At 38.7% G+C, this 25,120-nt stretch overlaps 1 protein-coding gene across 4 annotated transcripts in view; it reads right to left on the minus strand.

Moving 5' to 3' along the window:
* The window catches only part of LOC123512447 (eukaryotic translation initiation factor 4E type 2-like), a 174,511-nt gene that overhangs the window by 51,258 nt on the left and 98,133 nt on the right, over window positions 1–25,120 (minus strand). For all 4 annotated transcript variants that reach the window (XR_006677099.1, XM_045268865.1, XM_045268864.1 and 1 more), the window contains exons 3-5: window positions 3,254–3,381; window positions 2,692–2,806; window positions 1,662–1,814 (exon numbers count right to left, since the gene is read on the minus strand). Coding sequence is in view for 3 of the 4 variants with exons in the window: in XM_045268865.1 (XP_045124800.1) it covers window positions 1,662–1,814; window positions 2,692–2,806; window positions 3,254–3,381 (396 nt within the window). In the remaining variant the exon portion in view is untranslated. The remainder of the gene's footprint in view (window positions 1–1,661; window positions 1,815–2,691; window positions 2,807–3,253; window positions 3,382–25,120) is intronic.

Genomic DNA, 25,120 nt, shown 5'->3' on the forward strand with positions numbered 1-25,120 from the left:
ATGTCCTCGCTGGCCTAAACCCTCAGAAGGCTTATGGACCTGATAGGGTCCCTCCTATTGTTCTCAAAAACTGTGCTTCTGTGCTTGCACCTTGCCTGGCCAAACTCTTTTAACTATGTCTATCAACTTCTATCTTTCCTTCTTGCTAGAAGTTTGTCTACATTGAGCCTGTTCCTAAAAAGGGTGCCCATTCTAATCCCTAAAACTACTGTCCTATAGCTTTAATCTCTTGTTTGTAAAGTTTTTTAATCTATCCTCAATAAGAAGATTCTTAAATATCTGTCACTTCACAATCTTCTGTCTGATTGCCAGTATGGTTTCCATCCAGATTGCTCTACTGGTGATCTTCTAGCATTCCTTACTGAATCTTGGTCATCCTCTTTTAGAGATTTTGGTGAAACTTTTGCTGTTGCATTAGACATATCAAAAGCTTTTGGTAGAGTCTGGCACAAAGCTTAGATTTCAAAACTGCCCTCCTACGGTTACCATCTTTACCTCAGCAACTTTATCTCAAGTTTCCTTCCTGACCGTTCTATTGTAGCCATGGTAGGCAGCCACTGTTCTCCTAAATCTATTAACAGTGGTATTCCTCAGGGTTATGTCCTGTTATTCACTCTCTTTCTATTATTCATTAATGATCTTAATCAAACTTCTTGCCCAATCCACTCCTACGCTGATGGTACCACCATACATCTTTCCATATCCTTTCAGAGATGACCAACCCTCCAGGAAGTCAACAGATCATGCAGGGATGCTACAGAACACATGACTTTTGATCTTTCTAAGATTTCTGATTGGGGCAAGAAAAATGTAAGAGTTCAATACCTTAAAAATTCAATTTCTTTATCTATCAACTCGACACAATCTTCCAGACAATTATCCCCTCTTTTTCATTGACCCTCAATTGTCTCCCTCTTCCACACTGAATATCCTCAGCCTGTCGTACACTCATAATCTTAACTGAAACTTCACATCTCATCTCTAGCTAAAACAGCTTCCATGAAGTTAGACGTTCTATGGGATCTCCACCAGTTTTCTCGCCACTCCAATTGCTAACTCTGTACAAGGGCCTTACCTGTCCTTGTATGGAGTACTCTTCGCATGTTTGATGGGATTCCACTCACACAGTTTTATTAGATAGAGTGGAATCAAAATCAACTCCCCTCCCTCCTCTGACTGACCGTCTTCAGCCTCTTTCTCACTGCCAAAATATTGCATCTCTTTCTATCTTTTACCACAATTTTCATGCTAACTCCTTTACTGATCTAGCTAACTGCATGCCTCCCCTCCTCCTGCAGCCTCGCTGCTTAATGCTTTCTTCTTCCTCTCATCCCTATTCTGTCCAACTCTCTAATACAAGAGTTATTAACCAGTCTTCTCAATCATTCATACCTTTCTCTGGTAAACTCTGGAACTCCCTGTCTGCCTCTGTAATTCCATCTTCCTATGACTTGACTTCTTTTAAGAGGCAGGTCTTAAGACATTTGTCCCTGAATTTGGATAACTCACATGACTAAGGGAACTGGTAACCCAATGGGCCATTTTTTTTTCCATAATTTGTTGCCCTTGACTAGTTAAAAAAAAAAAAAAGCATGGATATAACACAAAGACAATAATGTGTGACATAAAGACTGTTCAAAGTAACTCTTTTTTCTGCTCACCTGAAAGCGTACAGAAATGACTGCACCACATATCTCGTCTCCAACCATGAACTGTTCCCCCAGCATGGCCAGGATCATGTTCTCCCAGCACCGGGAGGCAAGGCCCTTCCTTAACCGCACTATCCACTTGCCTCCATTTTTGTTGGCCGCATCCTGTCAGGAAAGAAGCCAAACAAGAACGGTTTACACTAAATCTAAACATATAACTTTTCATCTCAATTCAAATGCAGATAAGAGTAATAAAAAGTTTAAATCCTGCTTTATATCATATAGTAAAGTTGCTATAAGTAATAGTGTCTCCAAATTCTAAAGAAATCAATAAATGAATTGATAAGTTGTTTTATATTGAGAGCTATCTAAAAACCAAAAACTGATGATGCAAAATGAGAAAGTAATTACCTGATGGTGATTTTTTAATTAAAATATTTTGTAAAATATTGCCACTCAAGACAACCGTGCCTATATGAAGGCTGACAAAATGCTTTAACCAAACTGGGAAATGTATCCCAAATACTGAGACAATTGTAAGAAAAAAACATTTTGGATCTAAAACAAACACATAGTCCTTGATGTTGACACAGTTTCATCATGAGGCATAGTGCAACTTTGAATATCCCAAGTGATTTCAGCAGAACTATGCTGTTTTCAAATGAAGAAGTTTGCTGACTGAACAAGTTTTTATATCTTCCTGAAATATATTACAAGCAACATTTTCTGCACATGTGAGGCAAGGATAAAAATAATTACATACAATAAATCAAAGACAGTTTAAATCTTTACTAACACTTTTTAGAAGGGGCTAGAAAACCTTTGAGTCAATAAGTATTGCCAATACGTCTTTGTTCCATCACATATCTTTTAGAACACAAACAGAAGGTAAGAACAGTATAAAGAAGCTTCAACAATCACATATAGGAAGCTAGTGACAGTAAGAATGGACTTGATCATTATATACTGGAATAACAACAAGTCCCCCAAAAGTGCCTGGAGCTGCTGCTGCTACCACCACCACCACCATACTATTGCCTACCTCCCACATGGGCTTGATGCCATCCTTGAAGATGTGTATGTCCGAGTGAGAGTTGAGGTCTGCTGGTCGTACCAGACGACTGTAGTAAGCCCAAAACTGCTCCACTGAGGCAAATCTGAGACATGTATGCACACACACACAGTTAAGATGATGTAATGTATTAAGCAAACAAAAAATTATTATTCATAACAATGATAGAGAGAGAGAGAGAGAGAGAGAGAGAGAGAGAGAGAGAGAGAGAGAGAGAGAGAGAGAGAGAGAGAGAGAGAGAGAGAGAGAGAGAGAGAGAGAGAGAGAGAGAGAGAGAGAGCACACTAACTCCCAAGTATGGATAATTGTCTGAAATACTTCCACCTGCACCTCCGCTACTTTCAATATGCTCTAGGTGAAGTTCCGTATATTTCTAAGGATGTTTTATTGTTCTAGCGACACATTAATGAGATTTCTACATTATCAACAGGAGACACACTTGAGAATCCAGCTTATCATATGTGGATTTATAAAATATTTGTGGTGAGAGCTAAGGATCTGTAAAAATGGACCTCAACCACCACTAACTCACCTGCCAATTAATTTGAGGTTCTGATCATAGTTCTGCGTGGTTGCCTGCTTGCCTGGTGCTCTTCGGCTGAACCAAATGTTGTAGGTGAACTGTAGCCGATGGTCTCCAGGCTTCACCTCCACTGGTGGCTGCATGCATATGCACACACACAGAGCAGTAGATAAATCAGCACTGTTAATTTTGCTCTTTCAACAGGAAAAAATATTTTTAACTGTCATGAATATAAGGAAAGCTGCAAGAAGCTTCATGTGGCAGTCCAAATGAAGTAAAACTATCTATTGTACCTAATTACACTTATTTTTCTTACCCTCATACCTTGTTCAAGGACTGTATGAATAAATAAGCCTTTCAAACCTTGTCCCACACACACACACACACACACACACACACACACACACACACACACACACACAGAGAAGCTAAAAGATCTAGTTAACAAAGAAAAAGAAAGAGTACAAGACGTGATTAAAAAAGAAGTACAGGCATGGAGAATCCAAGATAAGAAAGACAAGGAATAATTTCAAGTAGTATTTCAAAAACAGTTAAAAAAAAGAGATGAAAATATGACAAGCAAAATGATAGGAGTCCTCAAGAAAAAAGAAAATTTAGTAAGACAAATTGCAGAAAAAAAATTATTTTTGGACTGAAAGAAAACAAATTTAAATATAGACCAAGAAGGGAAAAAGACGAAATGAAATCAGTAAAAGATCTACTAAAACATCTGAATGATGAGGATAGACAGAACTTAGAAGAGGAAGTAGAAGAAATCCATAGAATGGGACCATATCAAGAAGGAACAGTGAGACCAATTAAGATATTACTAAAATCACAAGCAGCAGCAGAAGTACTATATAGAAAAACAAAACTCAGAGAAACAGAAGGTCGCAAAGATATATATATAAAGAAAAATAGAAACGAGGAGGAAAGGAAGAGACACAATGAACAGGTGGCAGAAGCAAGAGAAAAAAAATAATGAAAGGTCAGAGGAGGAGAAGAAGGCATTTTTTTGGAGAATTATAGGAGACAGGATAAGGAAATGGTATATAAAAGAGAAAGAAGAGAAAAATATGGAGCAAGTTTAACTAAAATTGATAAGAACAAGATATTAAAAATGATGTATACAAACATAGATGGGATATTGTATGCCTGGTGGAAACAAAGTTAAATGAGGCAATAAAAATAGACATAGATAAAAGGTATAATATATGGAGGAGAGACAGAGTGGGTAAAGGAGGAGGAGGAGTCATGATGATATTAAGGAAGGAGATAGTGGTAAATCAAGTGGAGTTTGGGGGAGGAAAATCAGAAATACTGTATGTTAAGGTACATATTAATAAAAAGGAGTTAACAATCATTGGAACATATGTGCCACCAAAAACAAACTCATGGACTAACCACAATAAGGAGTCTTAAAAGAATCATTAAGGAAAGGAGAAAAGTGATATTGGTAGGAGATTTCAACTGTAAGGAGGTAGACTGGGAAAATTATGAAAGTGGTAGGGGGGAAGATGCCTGGGGAGATAGATTCCTGAACCTAGTGATAGATAATTTGATGGTCCAAAGAGTAAAGGAAAACACAAGATTCAGAGGAAACGATGAGCCGGCAAGATTAGACCTAGTTTTTACAAGGGATATACCAATTAACGATGATATAAGATACAAGTGTCCATTGGGAAAGAGTGACCATGTAATATTAGAAATGGATATAGAAGAAGGAAAGGAAGATAGAGATGAATCATACAAAGGAGACCGATTAAATTACAGAAAGGCTGATATTGAGAATCTCAAGAACTATTTTAAAACGTAAACTGGGAGGAGATGGAAAACTCATTAACGGTTCAAGAGAAATATAACTTATTTTTGGAAATATACAAAACTGGGGTCAGGAATATGTCCCAAAATATAGACCTAAAGAAGAAGGAAAGAAAGATTGGTTTAATGCAAGATGTGCTAGGGCAAAGGAGAAACGAGATGGAGCATGGAAAAGGTGGAGAAGAAACAGAAATCCAGAAAATAAGGAAAACTTCAAAACAGCAAGAAATGAATATGCTAAGGTGAGAAAGGAAGAAGAAAGAACTATGAAAAGGACATTGTCGAAAAATGTAAGGAACAACCAAAATTGTTCTACAGATTCATAAATGGAAAAATAAGACAAAAAGAAACAATAGAAAGGTTAAAAGGAGAAAACGGAATGGTGGAAGACCCAAAAAGTATGGCAGAACTGTTAAATAGTAAATTTCATGAGGTCTTTACTAAGGAATCCAAATTTGAAAGACCACAGGGTAATAGAGACTGTCTATATGAAAGAGATTAAAGTAACCAAGCTTGAAATAAAAAGTTGATGACGGAATTGGATGAGGAAAAGGCAATGGGACCGGATGAAGTCTCAGGCAGAATACTGAAAGAATGTAGGGAAGAACTAGCAAGTCCAATATACAACATCATAAAATGCTCAATAGAAAATGGAACAGTGCCAGTGGAGTGGAAAAGAGCTGAGGTGGTTCCCATATATAAGAGCGGAAGGAAGGAAGAACCTTTAAATTACAGACCGGTATCACTAACTAGTGTAATATGCAAGATGTGTGAAAAAGTAATAAAGAAGCAATGGATTGAGTTTCTTGAAGACAACAAAATATTATCAAATAGCCAATTTGGTTTTAGAAAAGGTCGGTCATGTGTAACAAATTTATTGAGTTTCTACTCTAGAATAGTTGATAAAGTACAAGAGAGAGAGGATGGGTTGACTGTATTTATTTAGATCTAAAAAGGCTTTTGATAAAGTGCCACATGAAAGATTACTATGGAAGTTAGAGGAGAAGGGTGGCTTAAAAGGAAGCACATTGAGATGGATGAAGAATTACTTAAGGGGAGAGAAATAAGGACGATAGTTAAAGATATGAAGTCCAAGTGGAGAACAGTAGACAGCGGAGTGCCACAGGGGTCAGTATTGGCACCAATACTTTTCTCGTATATATAAATGACATGCCAGAGGAGTGAACAGCTACATAAATCTGTTTGCGGACGATGCGAAACTGTGCAGAGTCATTAAACAAAAGAGGATTGTGAAATACTACAGGAAGACTTAAACAAGATCTGGAAATGGAGCAAAAAATGGGAGATGGAATTCAATGTGGACAAAAGCCATGTCATGGAAATGGGAAAAAGTGAAAGACAACCAGTGGGAATCTATAAGATGGGAGATGGAGTAGAACTAGAAAAAGTAAAAAAGGAAAAGGACTTGGGAGTGACAATGGAAGAAAATAATCAACCAGTAAGCCATATTGATAGAATTTTCAGAGAGCGTATAATTTGCTAAGGAATATTGGAGTAGCATTTCACTATATGGACAAGGAAATGATGAAGAAATTGATAAGTACTAAAATAAGACCTAGATTGGAATATGCAGGAGTTGTGTGGACTCCCCATAAAAGAAACACATAAGAAAATTAGAGACTACAAAAATGGCTACAAGAATGGTTCCAGAATTTAAAGGGATGACATATGAGGAGAGACTAAAGGCTATGAATCTACCAACCTTGGAGCAGAGAAGAGAGAGAGGGGATCTGATACAAGTTTATAAATTGATTAACGGAATGGATGAAGTGGATAATGAGAAACTGATCCTGAGAGAAGAATATGACTTTAGAAGCACAAGATCGCATAGTAAGAAACTAAGGAAGGGACGATGTTTGAAAGATGTTAAAAAATTTAGTTTCCCGCAAAGATGTGTTGAGACTTGGAACAGTTTGAGTGAGGAAGTGGTGTCAGCAAAGAGTGTACATAGTTTTAAAGAAAAATTGGATAAGTGTAGATATGGAGACAGGACCACACGGGCATAAAGCCCAGGCCCTGTAAAACTACAACTAGGTAAATACAACTAGGTAAATACACACACACACACACATCAGCTGGCGATAACAATCATGGCATCCACCCCTCGACAAGCCCGGGACTTTGAAGGTTTTGTGACCACTCCAAGAGGACTAAAGAAATTAGACATGGATGCAAGAATTCAGGCATTAGAAAGTAAGTTTCTAAACATTATATCCATAGAAGAAAAGCTAGATAGAGTCACAGCAGAGAACGATTCCTTAAAAAAAGAAATCTATTTGTTAACGATAGAGAACAAAGAGCTATTGAGGGAAAAAGTGGAAATGGAGAAAGAAAACCAACATCTAAGGAAACAATGTGACGAGATGAAGGCTAAACTCCTCGAAATGGAGAAGAAAATATCCGAAGGGGACTTGGGGAAGGAGGAATGCCTTAACCTAATTGATGCCAGGATGAAAGAAATGAAACATGAACACCAGGAAGTACAAAGGTTCTTTAGGAGATAGTGAAAAAGCAGGAACAAGAAAATAAAGTTATTACACAGAGTGAAATGGTAAAGGCATTAAAGGAAAATGACTATGTGGTGAGAGATATTGCTAAAAAGAAAAAATGCGTGATCATAACAGGATTGAGGGAGGAAACTAACAGGAACTGGCAAGATAGGAGGGGTAAGGAAAATGACAGGATTAAGTCTTTACTGAATAAGATCTCAGAAGAGGAAGAGTGCCTATATGCTGAGGTAGAAGAAAGTGTGAGACTAGGTGCTTTTGAGGAGGGCAAGAGTAGACCATTAAAATTGAAATTAAAATCTCAAGTGGCAGCTGAGGCCTTGCTGAGGAGGGCTTGGAAACTTAAGAACTCTGAGGAAACCAAAACAATTTACATAAGAAGAAATATGTCACAGGATGAACGAATGAAAATGAAAGAGCTTGTAACTGAAGTGAGAGAGAGGAATGAAGAAAGAACCAAGAAGGAAAAGACCAAGTTTTTTGGAGGATGAGAAATGGGAGGCTGAAGAAGTGGTGGATAAAACAGACGGAATAGACATTACACTGACGGAAACATGGAAGAAAGAGACTAGGAATGGAATTCAAGTGACTTACACGAATATAGATGGATTTCTGTCTAAGAGGCTAGAATGTATGGATTACCTACGAAATAACGAACCGGACATAATGTGTGTGGTGGAAACAAAGTTCAGGCCCGAAATAAAGCTAGATTGGTTTCATGTAAAACACTACAAAGTATGAAGAAATGATAGAAAAAATAAAGGAGGTGGTGGTATAATGGTTCTTACTAAGGAAGATCTGATAGTGAAGGAGGTGAACAATAGTAAGGGTAATGAGGAAGTGATAAGTATGCTTATAACAGATGATAAGAGGGACATTAATATTACAATAGTATACATACCACCCAGAACCAGTGCTTGGGAATATGAATAGTATCAAATGGTGATGAGAAATACTCTAGACAGAATGAAGCAGAAACTCATCAGAAAGGACAGAGTGATGATAGTCAGGGACTTTAATTGTAAAGAAATAGTGTGGGAGGACTACGAAGTGGTGAACGGTGGTGAGTGGGCAGAGGAATTGTTAAACGTAGCAACAAATAACTTGATGACACAGTGGGTGAGATCACCAACAAGGTGCAGGGGACAAGATGTTGCAGCAAGGTTGGATTTGGTATTTGCCAGGGGCATCTCCCTAAAAGAGGAAATTGAACATGAATGTCCCTTGGGGAAAAGCGACCATGATGTCCTAAGCTTTGAGCTGGATGCGGAATTAAGCACGGATAAGATTGTAGAACACAGGGAGGAAAAATTAAATCATATTAGGGCAAATTATAACCATATAAGGGAGTTCTTTAATGAAATTGACTGGTCCGTGGTATACCAGGAAGGGGATATGCAATTGAAATACAATAAATTTATGGATTTATATAACTCTGCTGTGAAGTTTGTGCCATATCACAGAAAGAGGACTTTAAATAATAAACAGTGGTTTAATAGAAATTGTGAAGAAGCAAAAAAGAACAAAGAAAAGGTATGGAAGAAACTTAAGAAAAACAGTGATGTATTATCAAGAGAAGTTTACAAAACAGCAAGGAATAGATATGTTGAAGTAAGGAGAACAGCACAAAAGGAATATGAACAGAGGGTGGTGGAAAACTGTGATAGTGACCCTAAAATGTTTTACAAATTCCTAAATAAAAAACTAAATAAAAGGGAGGCAATAGAAAAGGTAAAAAATGGGGAAGAAGTATATGAGGATGCTAGAGATATAGGTGAAATTTTGAATGACAACTTTTGCAAAGTGTTTACAAAGGAGAACCATTTTATAGGAGAAAGGCCTACGGAAATAAAGCAAATGCAGGACATCATGGTTACTAAAGAAGATGTAAGGAAAATTATAAGCAATTTGGATATTAATAAATCAATGGGGCCTGATGGCATATCTGGGAGGTTGCTAAAAGAATGTAAGGATCAATTGTTGAACCCCGTATTTGATATTGTGGAAACCTCCATACAAACAGGAATAGTTCCGAAAGAGTGGAAAAGAGCTGACATTGTGCCTATATATAAGAATGGTAATAGAAAGGAACCATTAAATTACAGACCAGTATCGTTGACTAGTATATTGTGCAAGGTATGTGAAGAAGTAATTAAAGCTAAGTGGAGTGAGTATCTAGAAAGTGAAAACATTCTGAGTGAAAGGCAGTTTGGTTTCAGAAAAGAAAGATCGTGCGTATCCAATTTATTATGTTTTTATTCAAGAGTGACTGACATACTACAACATTAAGAGGGATGGGTGGATGCTATCTACCTGGACTTCAGAAAGGCCTTTGATAAAATGCCACACAATAGACTGATGTGTAAACTAAAGAAGATTGGAGGAGTAAGTGATAAACTAGCAAAATGGATGGAAAATTACTTAGTGGGAAGAGAAATGCGAACAGTGGTGAAAGGAAGGAAGTCCGAGTGGAAGAAGGTAACCAGTGGAGTTCCACAAGGGTCAGTACTTGGTACCATCATGTTTTTAATTTATGTTAATGATATGCCAGTAGGAATTGACAGTTACATGAATATGTTCGCAGACGATACCAAAATTATGAAGAGAGTAAAGAATATGGAAGATTATAACAAGTTACAGGAGGATCTTGATAAAATATATGAGTGGAGTAAATAGTGGCTGATTGAATTTAATATAAACAAGAGCCATGTTATGAAAATGGGAAGAAGTAGATACAGACTGATCTGGGATTACAGGCAGGGTTATGAGAAAATTGAAGAGACCAATGAGGAGAAAGACTTGGGAGTAACCGTGCAAAACACTTTGTCACCGGAGAAACACATTAACAAGATATTTGGGAAAACATAACATGCTTCAAAATATTGGCCTTGCATTCCACTACCTAGATGAAGGAATGATGAAGAAGATATTATGCACCTTAATAAGACCCCAGTTAGAATATGCAGCTTGCGTCTGGTCACCGCATATGAAGAAAAATGTGAAGAAGGTGGAAAGGGTACAGAGGTTGGCAACAAGGATGGTACCAGGACTCAAGGATTTAGACTATGAGGAAAGACTGAGGAAACTAGGGCTGACCACATTAGAAGAGAGAAGAACAAGAGGAGACATGATAACTATGTATAAATTGGTGAACAAGATTGACATATTGGACAGAGAGTTGATAAAGGTGACCACAAGTAATCATCTCCGAGGACATGGAAAAAAACTAATAAAAAACATCTGTCTAAATGACATGAGAAAATACAGTTTCCCGCATCGTAGTATTGATAAGTGGAATAAATTGAGCAGTGATGTCGTTGACGCAGTGTGTGTCAATCAGATGAAAGAGATATGACAGGAGTGGACAAGGAGACAGGACACAGAGAGCTTAGCTCGGGCCCTGTAATACACAAATAGGTAAATACACACATGTATGTCTGAGACTAAGTGTGATAATGCAGATATGAACAACGTAGGGATTAAAATGGAGGAAATTGGATATGATATTGTTTATAAGAACAGATATGCTCTAAGAAGATTCAAGTCAGGTGGCCTACTAATTACTGTAAAAAATGACGTTAAATTTTTGTGGAAGAAAATTCCTGGAGATTATGAGACTTTGCTGAGTATTTGTGTGAATGGAAGGAGTGTAGGACTAGAAAATGACTTGTTAATTACTTGTGTCTATATTCCACCCAGTCACTCTCGGTATGATAAACCTGAAAATTTTGATGAATTAGATAATTTTTCTTGTCAAACAACAACAGATATCATATTGTGAGTGGTGACTTTAATGCTCACACCGCTATTTTCTCTGACATTGTCTCAGTGAGTGATGATAATGAATTACTGAATGGTGCTAATGAATATTTTTCCGCAACAGAAGATATTTGTGATATTTTAAGAAAGGCAGGCTTTTCAGAGGACAGATGTAATCAAGACAACACACCTGATAGAAATTCTTATGGAAAAAAAAACTGATAGAAATTTGTAGGAATAACAATGGGAGAATGGGTGAAGACCGTGGTATTGGTAACTTTACTACTACTTACAATACAGTTATAGATTATGTTATTGGTACTTGGAATATTGTTAAGTATGTAAAAGGTTTTAAGTTATTAGACTTTGAACCATTATATTCAGATGTACATTGTGGTTTGCATGTTTGTTTGGAGTTTTTTGGGTGTGGGAAAACAGGGTATGTGTGGCTGGTGAAAAAGTAAGTGAAAACGTTTGTTTGAGACCAGGTCGATGGAGAAACGAAGGGAAAGCGGAGTATGAGAAAATATTGATAAGAGTAAAGTGAGCGAACTTATACAGAATGTTGACAAGCTATCTGTCGATGACGTGAATAACCAGTTAAAACATGTCTTGATTGATCCTGCATTGAAAATTTTTCCACAGTTTAGTAAAAGAATGTATATAAAAAAGAGCAATAGTGCCAACATGCAAGGGTACGACAAACAATGCTACAACAGCAGGAAAGAGTATCACAAGGCTAGAAGTAAATATAACAGACAAAAAAAATACTGTTATGTACACAGCTATGATAGATAAAAGTAGAAAGTATAAAAAAGAATTGAAGAGAGTAAAAACCAAAGGTAATAGTAACATACTTCGCCAATTAAGAGAAAACACAAATAAAGACCCAAAGGCATACTGGAAGATACTAACAAACAGCAAAGTGGAGAAAAATAATAGTCAAATACCACTCAAGGAATTTTATGACCACTTTAAAATGCTCTACACACACAGGACAACGAGAGTAACGCAAATGAAAGAATTGATTATGAAATTTAAGGTGACGCTGACTTGCCTGCGCTTAACAACCCTATAACACGTGCTGAGATAAAACGTTGCATTGATAAATTAAAAAACAGTAAGTCTCCTGGTAGTCACAACATTTTATCAATGAATATATAAAGTGTACACAAGACCTACTTTGCCCATTATATGATAAACTGTTTAACAAGATCCTTGACACAGGTGTCTTTCTATCGGAGTGGCTCACTGGCGTTATAATACCTCTCTATAAAAACAAGGGCAATGTTAATGACACAAACAACTACCGAGGTATCACCCTTTTAAGTTGTATGGGAAAATTGTTCATGTCCATCATTAACGACCGTCTCAAACAGTACTCGGACGCTCAAAACATTGTTAATGAAACACAAGCAGGCTTTCGTGAGAGATATTCCACACTGGATCACATATTTTTGCTCAAATGTGTTGTTGACTTGTTCAGGTGGAAAAAGAGAAAATTGTTTTGTTTGTTTATTGATTATAAAAAAGCTTTTGATATGGTATGGAGAGAAGGGCTATGGTTTAAACTTGTAAGAAATAATGTTAATGGTAAGATACTAAATGTCATTCGTAGTATGTATTTTAATGTCAAGTCGTGTGTAATGGTAGACCAACAGTTTTCTGAAACACTTACAGTACTTGCAATATGGGTGTGAGGCAAGGAGAAAACCTATCACCTCTGTTATTCGCTTTCTATGTTAATGACCTGCAGGAAAAACTTATAGAATATAATTGTAACTATCTTAATTTCAATGATAAGCTTATAAATACGTATCTTAGATTACTGGTGATTATGTACACAGATGACACTGTTATTCTGTGTGACAGTGAGCAAAACATGAAGGTAACTTTAGTATCCCTTCACAGGTATTGTTCAGAGAGGAAATTAAGGGTAAATCGTAGCAAAACTAAAATAGTAATTTTCAGTATGGGTAGAGTGGCAACAAGTAATTACGATTTCAAGTTTGGTGATGAGGAAATAGAGATACTGGGAGAATATAAATACCTGGGAATAAGGTTTAGTTTTACATCAGGAATCCCTTTTCTGCCGAAGCGAGCATTCACATGAGACACACCTCACTGATGTACCCACCAGTTGCTTTGTTGTTGTCACGCCGACCAGACGTCGATCAAGCCTGGCAGCCTTCTTCCCGTCATCCATTTTGGAGCGGAAAGGCTGGCTACAGTCTGTTATCCGTTTAGGAGCTGACTGCTGCAACACCCGTAATCCGTTTAGGAGCGGGTGCATGCCCATTTGGTGCACTTTTTGGAGTTTAAGGCTCTGTTGATGTTGACCTGCCTCCTCCTTGACCTGCCGCTATCATCATGTCTTTGCCTTCTGGTTTGCTCGATTCTCAACCTTTGGGCATGCAAGACGGTTCTGGACTTGCCAGTTCACATTCGACGGCGCCCTCATCACATAAGGGCTCCAGCAGTTCTCGTAGTGGCTATTCTCAGCGGGAAAGTTCTAGAAGTTCTAGGCGGTACGAAGACAACCGTTCGCACTGTGCTGGCAAGACGGGCATGCCGGACCGTGCTACTACTTCATTGCCTTCCACTTCACGGGCTGACGGCCACCGTGATGCTTCTCCTGCTCTGCCCTGGAACGTGGTTCTGGACGCTATTGCTGAATTACGGAGGGATATGAACAACTAGAGAGAAGGTAAATGTTTGGGTGGTGATGGTGGTGGCGGTAACGACACCCCCACCAACAGTGTAAACATCGGAAGGCCAATATTTCCTTCAGCCCCTCCCTCGCCCACTGAGTTCTCTGGTTTTCCTACTGATGAACACTACATCTCTTGTGAGGATGTTGAAGGGGATGCAGTGAATGATCAGCACTCTGCAAGTGTCCTTCAGCGGTGTGCCGAGGTGTACGGTCCTGTGGATGCCGTGGCGGCCAAGATTGATGGATGGGTGGCTGCCATGGTGAATCATGTTTTTGATAACGGACTGAGAGAGGAAGAGTACAGGCAACCCCCGTTTAACAAAGGTTCACACAACAAAATTTCGCTACAATGAAGGTTTCGTTTTACTACCATCTGCTCGTTTAACGAACACCAAACTCGCTTTAACGAAGTTTTATCCAGGTACATTTTCCAAATTTGAAAGCCCCACCATATCATGCAAGCTGACAGGCTTTTGAATACACCAGAAGCTGCTGGTACTAAGGCCTGCCTCAGGAGAAATCCTGAGACACCTGTAGAATAAAGATCAAGATCAAGCCTCTCGTGGACAACACAGGCACTGCCGATAAAAAGGCCTGACTCAGAAGAAATTCTGCGTCACCTGTAGCATCAAGATCAAGATCAAGATCATGCACACCACTCACTCCCCAGTCAAACCATAACAGCATCACCAGCTGCTCATCTTCCCTAGTTCAACTTACCACCAAAACGCCCTGCAATGTGGCCTAACATTCCTAAGAACACCAGGAAGTGTCTTACTCTCGAAGTGAAGCTGGGTATTATTCACAGACAAGAGAGAAGCCAGAAAACTAATAACATTGCTTGCCACCATCTTGACTCCATCTACTGTCTACTATTTTCAAGTCAGCAGACTCTATTAAGAAGGCTGGTGAGACCGCATCTTCCTTGAAAGCTAAAAGTAACCACCTGAACTCGTGACTCTACAATGGATAAAATGGAAAGCCTTGTTGAAATGTGATACATACGTTTTGTATGCGGTACCATGATGCGCACTTTGTTTACATTCCACAGGTTGCCGGTTAGTGTATTTCCTGTTTCACTCTGCCTCCCTTCATAAAGTTAAGATCATCAACATTATAAAGTTACGTACATACATACATTAGTGTACATTATAATGACTTAAATTAAACTACCTAAATGTTTAACTTCATAATTTTTACTTTCATTAAACCTTTTACTATACTATGATGCACTCTCGCTTTGCTTACTCTCAATGGAAGTTCAAATCAGGGGTTAAACTTGTTATAATCGGTTCACTTAACAAAGTTTCGCTTAACGAAGTGTTTTTTAGGAACGTAGCCCCTTCGTTAAGCGGGGGTTGCCTGTACAAGGAAATTCTCGAGGATGACGCTACCAAGAGACCCAGTAACTGTAAAGCTTTGTCTCCAGTGGAGTGTAATGCTCAGGTCTTGGATGCCCTTAAACCTGACGCAAAGAAGACCTACTTATGTATGAAGGGTATTGGTAAGGACATTGTTATGGCAGCCACTATTTTGACTAAGTCTCTCACACTGTTGGACAATTTTGCTCAGAATGGACATCCACAAGTGGCCCAGGAAGTTGGTTTGCTTAATGGTGCTCTCAGTTTGCTGGGCAATGCGCACCGTAAGAATAACCTAACACGCCTGTTTATCATTAAGAGAGATAAATCAGAAATACGCGCACCTGAGCTCAGACAAGGTCCCCATGACCCAATTTTTTTGGGGGGATGACGTCTCTCAGGCTGCAAAGCACATTGTGGAGTCAGAGAAATTGAAGACCAAGTTCACCAATAAGAAACAGTTGCCCTCTACGTCAAGATTCGGTGGATGGAAGTCAAGAGGCTCCCAGGGTAACTCTGTTTTCAAAGGCTTTGCATCCAGGTTCCATCCTTATGGGCAGCAAATGCATGGATACAAAGGTGAACAATGGTAGTCTTCCTTTTGACTGAGTTCGGATGCAAAAAACTCCCGAGGCCGGGGACGCTCCATGCGGCCGCTCCATGCCACGGCGATAAATGAAGTCAGTCAGCATTTTGAAGCTGGAAGGCTTCAATACTTTGTGACAGAATGGAGCAAACTAACCAATGATTCTCATATTTTGGACATTGTTGCACATTGCCATCTTAACATTAACGTTGATGATATTAGTCCATTATTTAGTGAAAATATTGAATATATTTTTAATGAAGAAGAATAGGGCATTATTTGCCAAGAAATATCTCAACTGTTAGAGCTTAAAGTCATCAAGGAAACCCAAAGGTTAGAGGGGCAAATTCTTTCTCCTATTTTCTTGCATAAGAAGAAAGATGGTGGTGTTAGGATGATTCTCAATCTAGAGAAGCTTAATGCACACATTCCCTATCAACATTTCAAAATGGAAAATTTTGAACAAGCCATCAGGTTGGTTAACAAAGGTGAATACATGGCATCCATAGATCTCAGTTATGCCTATTATACTATCAAAATAGCTGAGGAGCAACAGCGTTTTCTGTGCTTCAAATGAGAGGGGAGAATTTATCAGTTTACCTGTCTTCCTAATGGGATTGCTGAAGGTCTCCGCTTGTTCACCAAATTAATGAAACCGGTCTATGCAAAACTGAGGGAGATGGGTCATGTCATCACTAGTTTTATCGATGACACTCTTATTACCCAAAGCACCTTCAGTGGCTGTTTTGAGAGTATAAATGCCACAGTACAAATGCTCAGACAGCTAGGTTTCTATATTAATGAGAGTAAATCTATTTTAATACCCACCACATGTTTGGAATATCTGGGTAATGTCATTGACTCTGAATCAATGATGGTTATGTTACCTGAACGAAGGAAATGTAAATTTATTCACAGCTGTGAGGAATTATATAGTTATGGTAGAGCTCAAATCAGGGATGTGGCCAGAGTAATAGGTTTGCTAGTTACTGCCATTCCTGCTGTTGAGATGGGTAAACTTCATGATAGGAAATTAGAATCTGCAAAGATCTCTGCACTGAGAAAAGTGAAAGGAAACTTTAATAAATGGATGGCCATCACTGATGACATGAAAACTGATATATTTTGGTGGTTGAACAATATTACACTACAAAATAGAAGAATCTTTCGGAGTGGCACGGAATTAGACCTGTATATTGATGCCTCAAACTTAGGTTGGGGGGGCTATCTGAATGAAAAACAGATTAATGGAAGGTGGACCTTTCTAGAATCAGATTTACATATTAATGCCAAAGAACTTAAAGCCATATTTTTGGCATTGCAATAATTTTCAACTTACATCAAAGGCAAACATATTTGGGTGTTTTGTGATAACATGACAGCTGTTCACTATGTCAATGAAATGGGTGGCACAAGATCTGCTGTGTGTAATGACATTAGTTTACAAATTTGGAATTGGTGTGAGAAGAATGAGGCTTGGATTACGTGTTCTCATGTGCCGGGTGCAGTTAATCTCTTGGCTGATGCTGCATCCAGGAAGTTCAATGATAGGCATGAATGGAAATTAAATGAGGACATCTTTCAAGAACTTTGCAAACACTTTGGGATTCCAAGTATTGACCTTTTTGCTTCCGGACTCAACAAACAGGTGCCTCGCTTTTGTTCGTGGCAACCTGACCCAAAAGCTGAATTTTTTTATGCCTTTTCAATTAATTGGTCATAGTTTGAGTTAATTTATGCTTATCCCCCATTTGCTATGATCGCTAGATGCCTTCAAAAAATGCGGGCGGAGCTGGCACGAAGTTGGCTGATTGTGCCACTGTGGCCATCCCAACCATGGATGGGTATGTTAATCAAGATGCTCATCAGGGAGCCATTCCTGATACCGAGATGGGGGAATGTATTGTGTCAGCCATCAACACTGGAGGAACACCCCATCATGACCCACACAAGGCTGATGGCCTGCCTCTTGTCTGGGAACACTTGCGAGAACGCAGAGTATCTTCAGCAGGCACAGACATCATCATGGCCTCATGGAGGCCCGCAACCGCAAAGCAGTATCGACCGCACATTACTAGATGGCTACAGTTTTGTGGTAGGAAATGCATCAATCCCGTTAATCCCACTGTAGTTAATATTGTAAATGTTTTGTCTGATACCTTCCATAGAGGTGTAGGTTATGATTCTGTTAATACAGCCAGAGGGGCTCTTTCTTCTTTGGGAATAGTAGTGGATGGTTATCGAGCTGGTAACCATAGGCTTGTTAACAGGTTACTAAGGAGAATTTTTAACTTAAGGCCACCTTTACCCAGATTTGCAGAGACCTGGGATGTCCAGCCAGTGCTCCAGCACCTGAGAACCATGGATCCATTAAACTCTCTTTCACTAAAGGACTTAACATTTAAACTTGTCATGTTAATGGCACTTACGCAAGCAGCTTGGATGCAAATGTTGCATCTATTGTTGTTGAGTGGCATACAAATTAAGAAGGTATCTATTTCAGTTTTGTTAACAGGAAATATTAAACTATATAGGCCTGCCTTCAATGTAAGATTTGTTACTTTCCATGCATACTCAAGGGATAGTAGGCTTTGTGTGTGTGTGAAACATTGAAGTTTCATATCGCGCAGACTGAGCGATTACGCAGCGTTGAGAATGGTAGCGAAAGCCTACTTATTAGCTTTATCAAGCCCCACAAGAAAGTGTCAAAAGACACCATTGCCCGTTGGATCAGGTCGGTCCTTCACTTATCTGGCATAGACACAGTTAGATATTCAGCTGGGAGTGTTCGGTCTGCTGCGGCATCTAAAGCCAAAGCCATGAATGTGCCCATTATGCACATCATGGCAAAGGCTGGGTGGTCAAGAGAAACCACCTTTGCTAAATATCATGACAAAGAAATTGTCTCAGGTCATGATACTTTTCAGGAAGCTGTTCTATTGTAGGTTAGAATGTGACACAATACAGAATTATTTTCTATGTTTATTAAATTTGGCAAATTTCTATCTTTAGTTTAGTTTATTGTTTAAACTCCCTGTCAGTTACGAACCCACATGGCTTCAAAATGTTAATGCTCGCTCCAGCAGAAAAGTGATTCCTGATGTAAAATTAATGAAGTACAGACTTACCGTAGGTCAGTTGAGATGTGCTTCAAATTTTACGAAGCAAATCACGTCTGCGAAGGAGAGCTGTCACATGCCCTCCACTCCCTCCCTACACTGCAGCGTCCTCTGAACTTCTCATGTATGAGAGGTAAATTCTAGCGGTTATTTTTTCATGTGGGTGTCGTACTCTTTAAAGTCTGGTGGGTACAGCAGCAAGGTGTGTCTCATGTGAAAGCTCTCCTTCGGCAGACGTGATTCGCTTCGTAAAATTCTAAGCACATCACAACTGACCTACGGTAAGTCTCATGTACTTCATTAATTATACGAGTAATGGACGGTTTAGGAAAGGGCAATTAGAGCTTAAAGACCATGCAACTAAGGCCATGTATCCACTGATTAGGACTTCTCGCAAAAATGATTTGCCTTTTGATATTCAATTAGATATGTACAACAGTATGGTGGTGATAGTAGCAACTTACGCATGTGAAATATGGGGGTATGATATTGTAAGAGAACTGGAAACATTACAGATGAGGTATCTTAAACATGCTTTGTACATGCATAGGTACACAAGCACTGACATTGTATATGGTGAATCAGGCATGTATCCATTGGAAATATATGTCAAGTGCAGGATGATAAATTATTGGACTAGGTTAATTATGGAAAAAAAATACTAAACTTAATTATGTTATGTACACATGTTTATTGCGCCTATATATGTCTGGCACTTTTATATCGCCGTGGTTGGACTGTGTATGACGTATCTATATTGAGTGTGGTCTGTCAGGTGTATGGAAGTCACAAACCATCAATAATGTTAAGTGGCTCGGAAAGACTGTTGAGCAGAGGTTGAAAGATTTATGGATAACGACTTGGTATAGGAATATAACAACTAAGGGTATATGTAGTAGTTATAGTATGTATAAGAATACCTATGGGATTGAGGATTACCTAGTTAAACTAGGTAAAACAAATCGCAGCAATATAAGTAAGATCCGCACAGGAAATAATCGACTACCAGTTGTTAGTGGTAGATACCATGATATTAGATGAGAAGAACGGTATTGTGATAAATGTAATGGTGAACAAATCAGAGATGAATATCATGTTTTGTTAACATCTGAAAATCAAGATATTGTTCAGATGAGAAATAAGTACATACCAGAGTATTACCGAATGAATCCAAGTCACAGAAAATTCATTAAATTGATGCAAAGTAAAAATGTACAAATGTTAAACAATTTGGCTCAATTTATTAATTTAGTTTTGAGGCTGTTTAGATAAAGGCTTGATGTTATATCTTGTTATACAGGGGCTGTGCTCCATACTTTTTCTGTAAAAGTCTCAGCAATAAATGTATTCTATTCTATTCTATTCACACACACACATGGAAAAGGTGGAGGAGAAATAGAAACAGAAATCCAGAAAATAAGGAAAACTTCAAAGCAGCGAGAAATGAATATGCTAAGGTGAGGAAGGAAGAGGAAAGGAACTATGAAAAGGTCATTGTCGAAAAATGTAAGGAGCAACCAAAATTGTTCTATAAATTCATAAATGGAAAAATAAGGCAAAAAGAAATAATAGAAAGGTTAAAAGGAGGGAACGGGATGGTGGAAGACCCAAAAAAGTGTGGCAGAACTGTTAAATAGTAAATTTCAGGAGGTCTTTACTAAGGAATCCAAATTCGAAAGACCACACGGTAATAGAGACCATCTATATGAAAGAGATTAAAGTAACCAAGCTTGAAATAAAAGAGTTGATGATGGAATTAGATGAAGAGAAGGCAATGGGACTGGATGAAGTCTCAGGCAGAATATTAAAAGAATGTAGGGAAGAACTAGCAAGTCTTATATACAACATCATAAAATGCTCAATAGAAAATGGAACAGTACCAGTAGAATGGAAAAGAGCTGTGGTGGTTCCCATATATAAGAAAGGAAGGAAGGAAGAACCTTTAAATTACAGACCGGTATCACTAACTAGTGTAATATGCAAGATGTGTGAAAGAGTAATAAAGAAACAATGGATTGAGTTTCTAGAAGACAACAAATTATTATCAAATAGCCAATTTGGTTTTAGAAAAGGTCGGTCGTGTGTAACAAATTTACTGAGTTTCTACTCTAGAATAGTTAATAGAGTACAAGAGAGAGAGGGATAGATTGACTGTACTGTCATACCTCGCCCAACACGACAGTTAGGTTCCTGAGCTCGTCGTGCATGGTGAGATTCGTGTTGGGCGAATAATAGGCCCTATGGGAAAATAGGGGTTAAGTTCCCAGATCCTCCCAAAAAAACACTTTTTTACCAAAAAGACAAAAAAAAAAAAACAATAAATGAAGTACCAAACACACATTTTATTTAACTACAGTATTAGTACAGTAATACTCCGCTTAACGAACGTTCGTCTAACGAATTTCCGGTTTAACATACTATATAAAGTTAGACCAAAAAGTCTGCATAACGTACAACCACATCCGTTTTAGTTAATTTTCTGGGTTTGAATTTGCCGGGTGAGGGACCACTTCGCTGTGATTGGCTGGCTCCCTGCCTCTGTTTCTAGCACTCCTGGAGCTGGATCCAAGATTCTTTAACAACGTCAGAGCAACCTCCTGCAGCAAAATGGCATCCATGAACGCTTGGAGGGAAGGTGACAAGGTTGCTATCAGGTTGCTCTGAGGTTGCTGGGAACACCACCTCTGGATGTGGTGTTACTGTCCTATATATGCATTTATGTTCACAAAACAACATTTCTATTAGCTTTTTACAAACCTTGCCCCCAAGAAAGGATTGTTTTGTAATGCATAAAGTGAAATCTTACATGGAATACCAAAAAATAAAGCAGAGATGAGATGAGCCACAGTCGAAGCGGGAGACTCGCAGCCACTCGGCCGCTTCTTCTTGTGACCCTTTGGCTTGCGTGTTACTTTCATCATGATGTTTATGTTTTCACTCCTCTATTGCTTGCTATAATGGATATCATATCTTAGTATTCATATACGCTCATGCCATGAGGATAACCTTGACTCCGTGGCACTGAGTGATAGTGAATTACTAAGAAAATACTGCGGTATTTCATTAATAATTCATTATCACTCAGTGCCACAGAATCGAGGTTATCCTCATGGCATGAGTGTACGTATATGAATACTAAGATATGATATCCATTATAGCAGACAATAGAGGAGTGGAAACAAATATCATGGGGAAAGACAAAACGCCAAGCTAAAAGGGTCACAAGAAGAAGAAGAAGCGGGTGAGTCACCACGAGTTTCCCGCTTCTTCTGTGGCTGATCTCATCTTTGCTTTATTTTTTGGTATTCCATGTAAGATTTCACTTTATGCATTACAAAACAATCCTTTCTTGGGGGCAAGGTTTGTAAAAAGCTAATAGAAATGTTGTTTTGTGAACATAAATGCGAGAATGTGAGAGAATTTGTACGTAGCACCTCTAATTTCCAATGACTCATATGACATCATAGTGGTACATCGGTGGCCCAATATCCTGCCAAACGTATACCGTATTTTACGGCTTGCAAGACACTGCACACCTAATATTTGAAAGAAATTTCTAAGAAAAAAAAAGTCATTCTCATACAAGAACGCATTCACCATATACCCGACCACTAAACACAAAAACACCAGAAGCAAGGAGTCTGCAAGACACTATTGTTTCACCACTCATTACAAATTTGCTGGAGCACTCACCACAAATTTAAAACATGTAAATAAAAACACCATAGGTAAATACATATACACAGTGAAACAGTCCATCTCTTCTTGTTTTAGTAACTGGCGACGGCATGTTTTGGACCTGTTGTTTACATTACGGAATCACTTGTCCGATCGCCGAAACCGAACACGTCAGTACTACAGTTTGTATTTATTTTATTTTGCAGTCGTGCTTCATAGGCTTTATCAATGTGAATACAATTCACAAGTGGAGTTTTGATGACTCTTGCTTGAATGAGTAAGCCACTTGGATGTTCTATTAATAAAGGTATAAAGGCACCTGGCATGATGTGTGTGCGTTCGTGTGCATGTATGTGTGTGTTGCAATGATATGAGAGAGCGGCTCGTTTTCTCCACACGCTGAGTAGGCTGCAGGAAGGATTATGGTATTGGAAATACTTGCAACACCTAAGTACTGAGTTTACATAATATAAAAGGCTAAATTAAATAGTACTTAAGCTAACATCATAATGTGATGACTCAATATACAAATCCAGGTCACTATCTGTCAAGTGTCTAAGCTCACTTGAGGTTGGATGCTGCCTTACAATACAACATTCATCTTGGAAGATGCACTAGTATTTTTCAGGGTATTTTTTAGGAAAAAAAGTGCGTATTGTAAGCCGTAAAATACGGTATATAATTTTTTTTTAACCCATGTGGTATGTTGGGGACCAGCCCAGAACGCATCCCCCCTATTTCCATTATTTCCTATGGGAAAATTACGTCCGCTTAACGAATTTTCGCTCTACGAACAGCCTTGACATCCCCTATCCTCTTTGTTAAGCGGAGTATTACTGTACCTTATTTAGTTTATTTGCTGGTTGGAGAGGGCTTGAAATACAAAGTGATGGGTCTCTGACTGGCCATGGCTAAGATGAAATCAAGAGAGCACAAGGGAACCACGTCTGCACACAACAACAGCACGACAAGGAGAGAGCAAGTGGCACGAGGCAGCGTGCTACTGCCAGCCCCTGGGGCGAGTCTAAGATGCTTGGGAAGGGAGGTTGTGTGCATCCACCAGGACCAGCGGGAGCTTCAAATGGAGACCAAATTGTGCAATCGCGAGTCAAAGTCGTGCTTGGCGAAATATAGTATATTTTACCGATTCGTGTATACGCGAGATTCGTGTTCGACGAGGTATGACAGCATCTATTTGGATTTAAAAAAGGCGTTTGATAAAGTGCCACATGCAAGATTACTGTGGAAGTTAGAGAAGGGTGGCTTAAAAGGAAGCACATTGAGATGGATGGAAAACTATTTGAAGGGGAGAGAAATAAGGACGGTAGTTAAGAGATATGAAGTCCAAGTGGAGAGCGGTAGAAAGCGGAGTGCCACAGGGGTCAGTATTGGCGCCAATACTTTTTCTCATATATATAAATGACATGCTAGAGGGAGTGAACAGCTACATAAATCTGTTTGCAGACGATGCAAAACTGTGCAGAGTAATAAAGCAAAAAGAGGATTGTGAAATACTGCAGGAAAACCTAAATAAGATCTGGAAATGGAGTAAAAAGTGGGAGATGGAATTCAATGTGGACAAAAGCCATGTCATGGAAATGGGAAAGAGTGAAAGATGACAAGTGGGAATCAATAAGATGAGAGATGGAATAGAACTAAAGAAAGTAAAAAAGGAAAAGGATTTGGGAGTGATGATGGAAGAAAACAATCAACCGGTAAGCCATGTTGATAGAATTTTCAGAGACATATAATTTGCTAAAGAATATTGGATTAGCATTTCACTACATGGACAAAGAAATGATGAAGAAATTCATAAGTACTATAATAAGACCCAGATTGGAATATGCAGGAGTTGTGTGGACCCCCCATAAAAAAAACACATAAGGACTACAAAAAATGGCTACAAGAATGGTTCCAGAATTTGAAGGGATGACATATGAGGAGAGACTAAAGGCTATGGATCTACCAACCCTGGAACAGAGAAGGAAGAGAGGGGATCTGATACAAGTTTATAAATTGATTAACGGAATGGATCAAGTGGATAATGAGAAACTGATCCTGAGAGAAGAATGACATTCGAAGCACAAGATCGCATAGTAAAAAACTAAGGAAGGGAAGATGTCTAAGAGATGTTAAAAAATATAGTTTCCCTCAAAGATGTGTTGAGACTTGGAACAGTTTGAGTGATGAAGTGGTGTCAGCAAAGAGTGTGCATAACTTTAAAGAAAAATTGGATAAGTGTAGATATGGAGACAGGGCCACACGAGCGTAAAGCCCAGGCCCTGTAATATTACAACTAGGTAAATACAAC

The sequence above is a fragment of the Portunus trituberculatus genome, chromosome 33 (assembly GCF_017591435.1).
Source record: "Portunus trituberculatus isolate SZX2019 chromosome 33, ASM1759143v1, whole genome shotgun sequence".
Taxonomy (NCBI): domain Eukaryota; kingdom Metazoa; phylum Arthropoda; class Malacostraca; order Decapoda; family Portunidae; genus Portunus; species Portunus trituberculatus.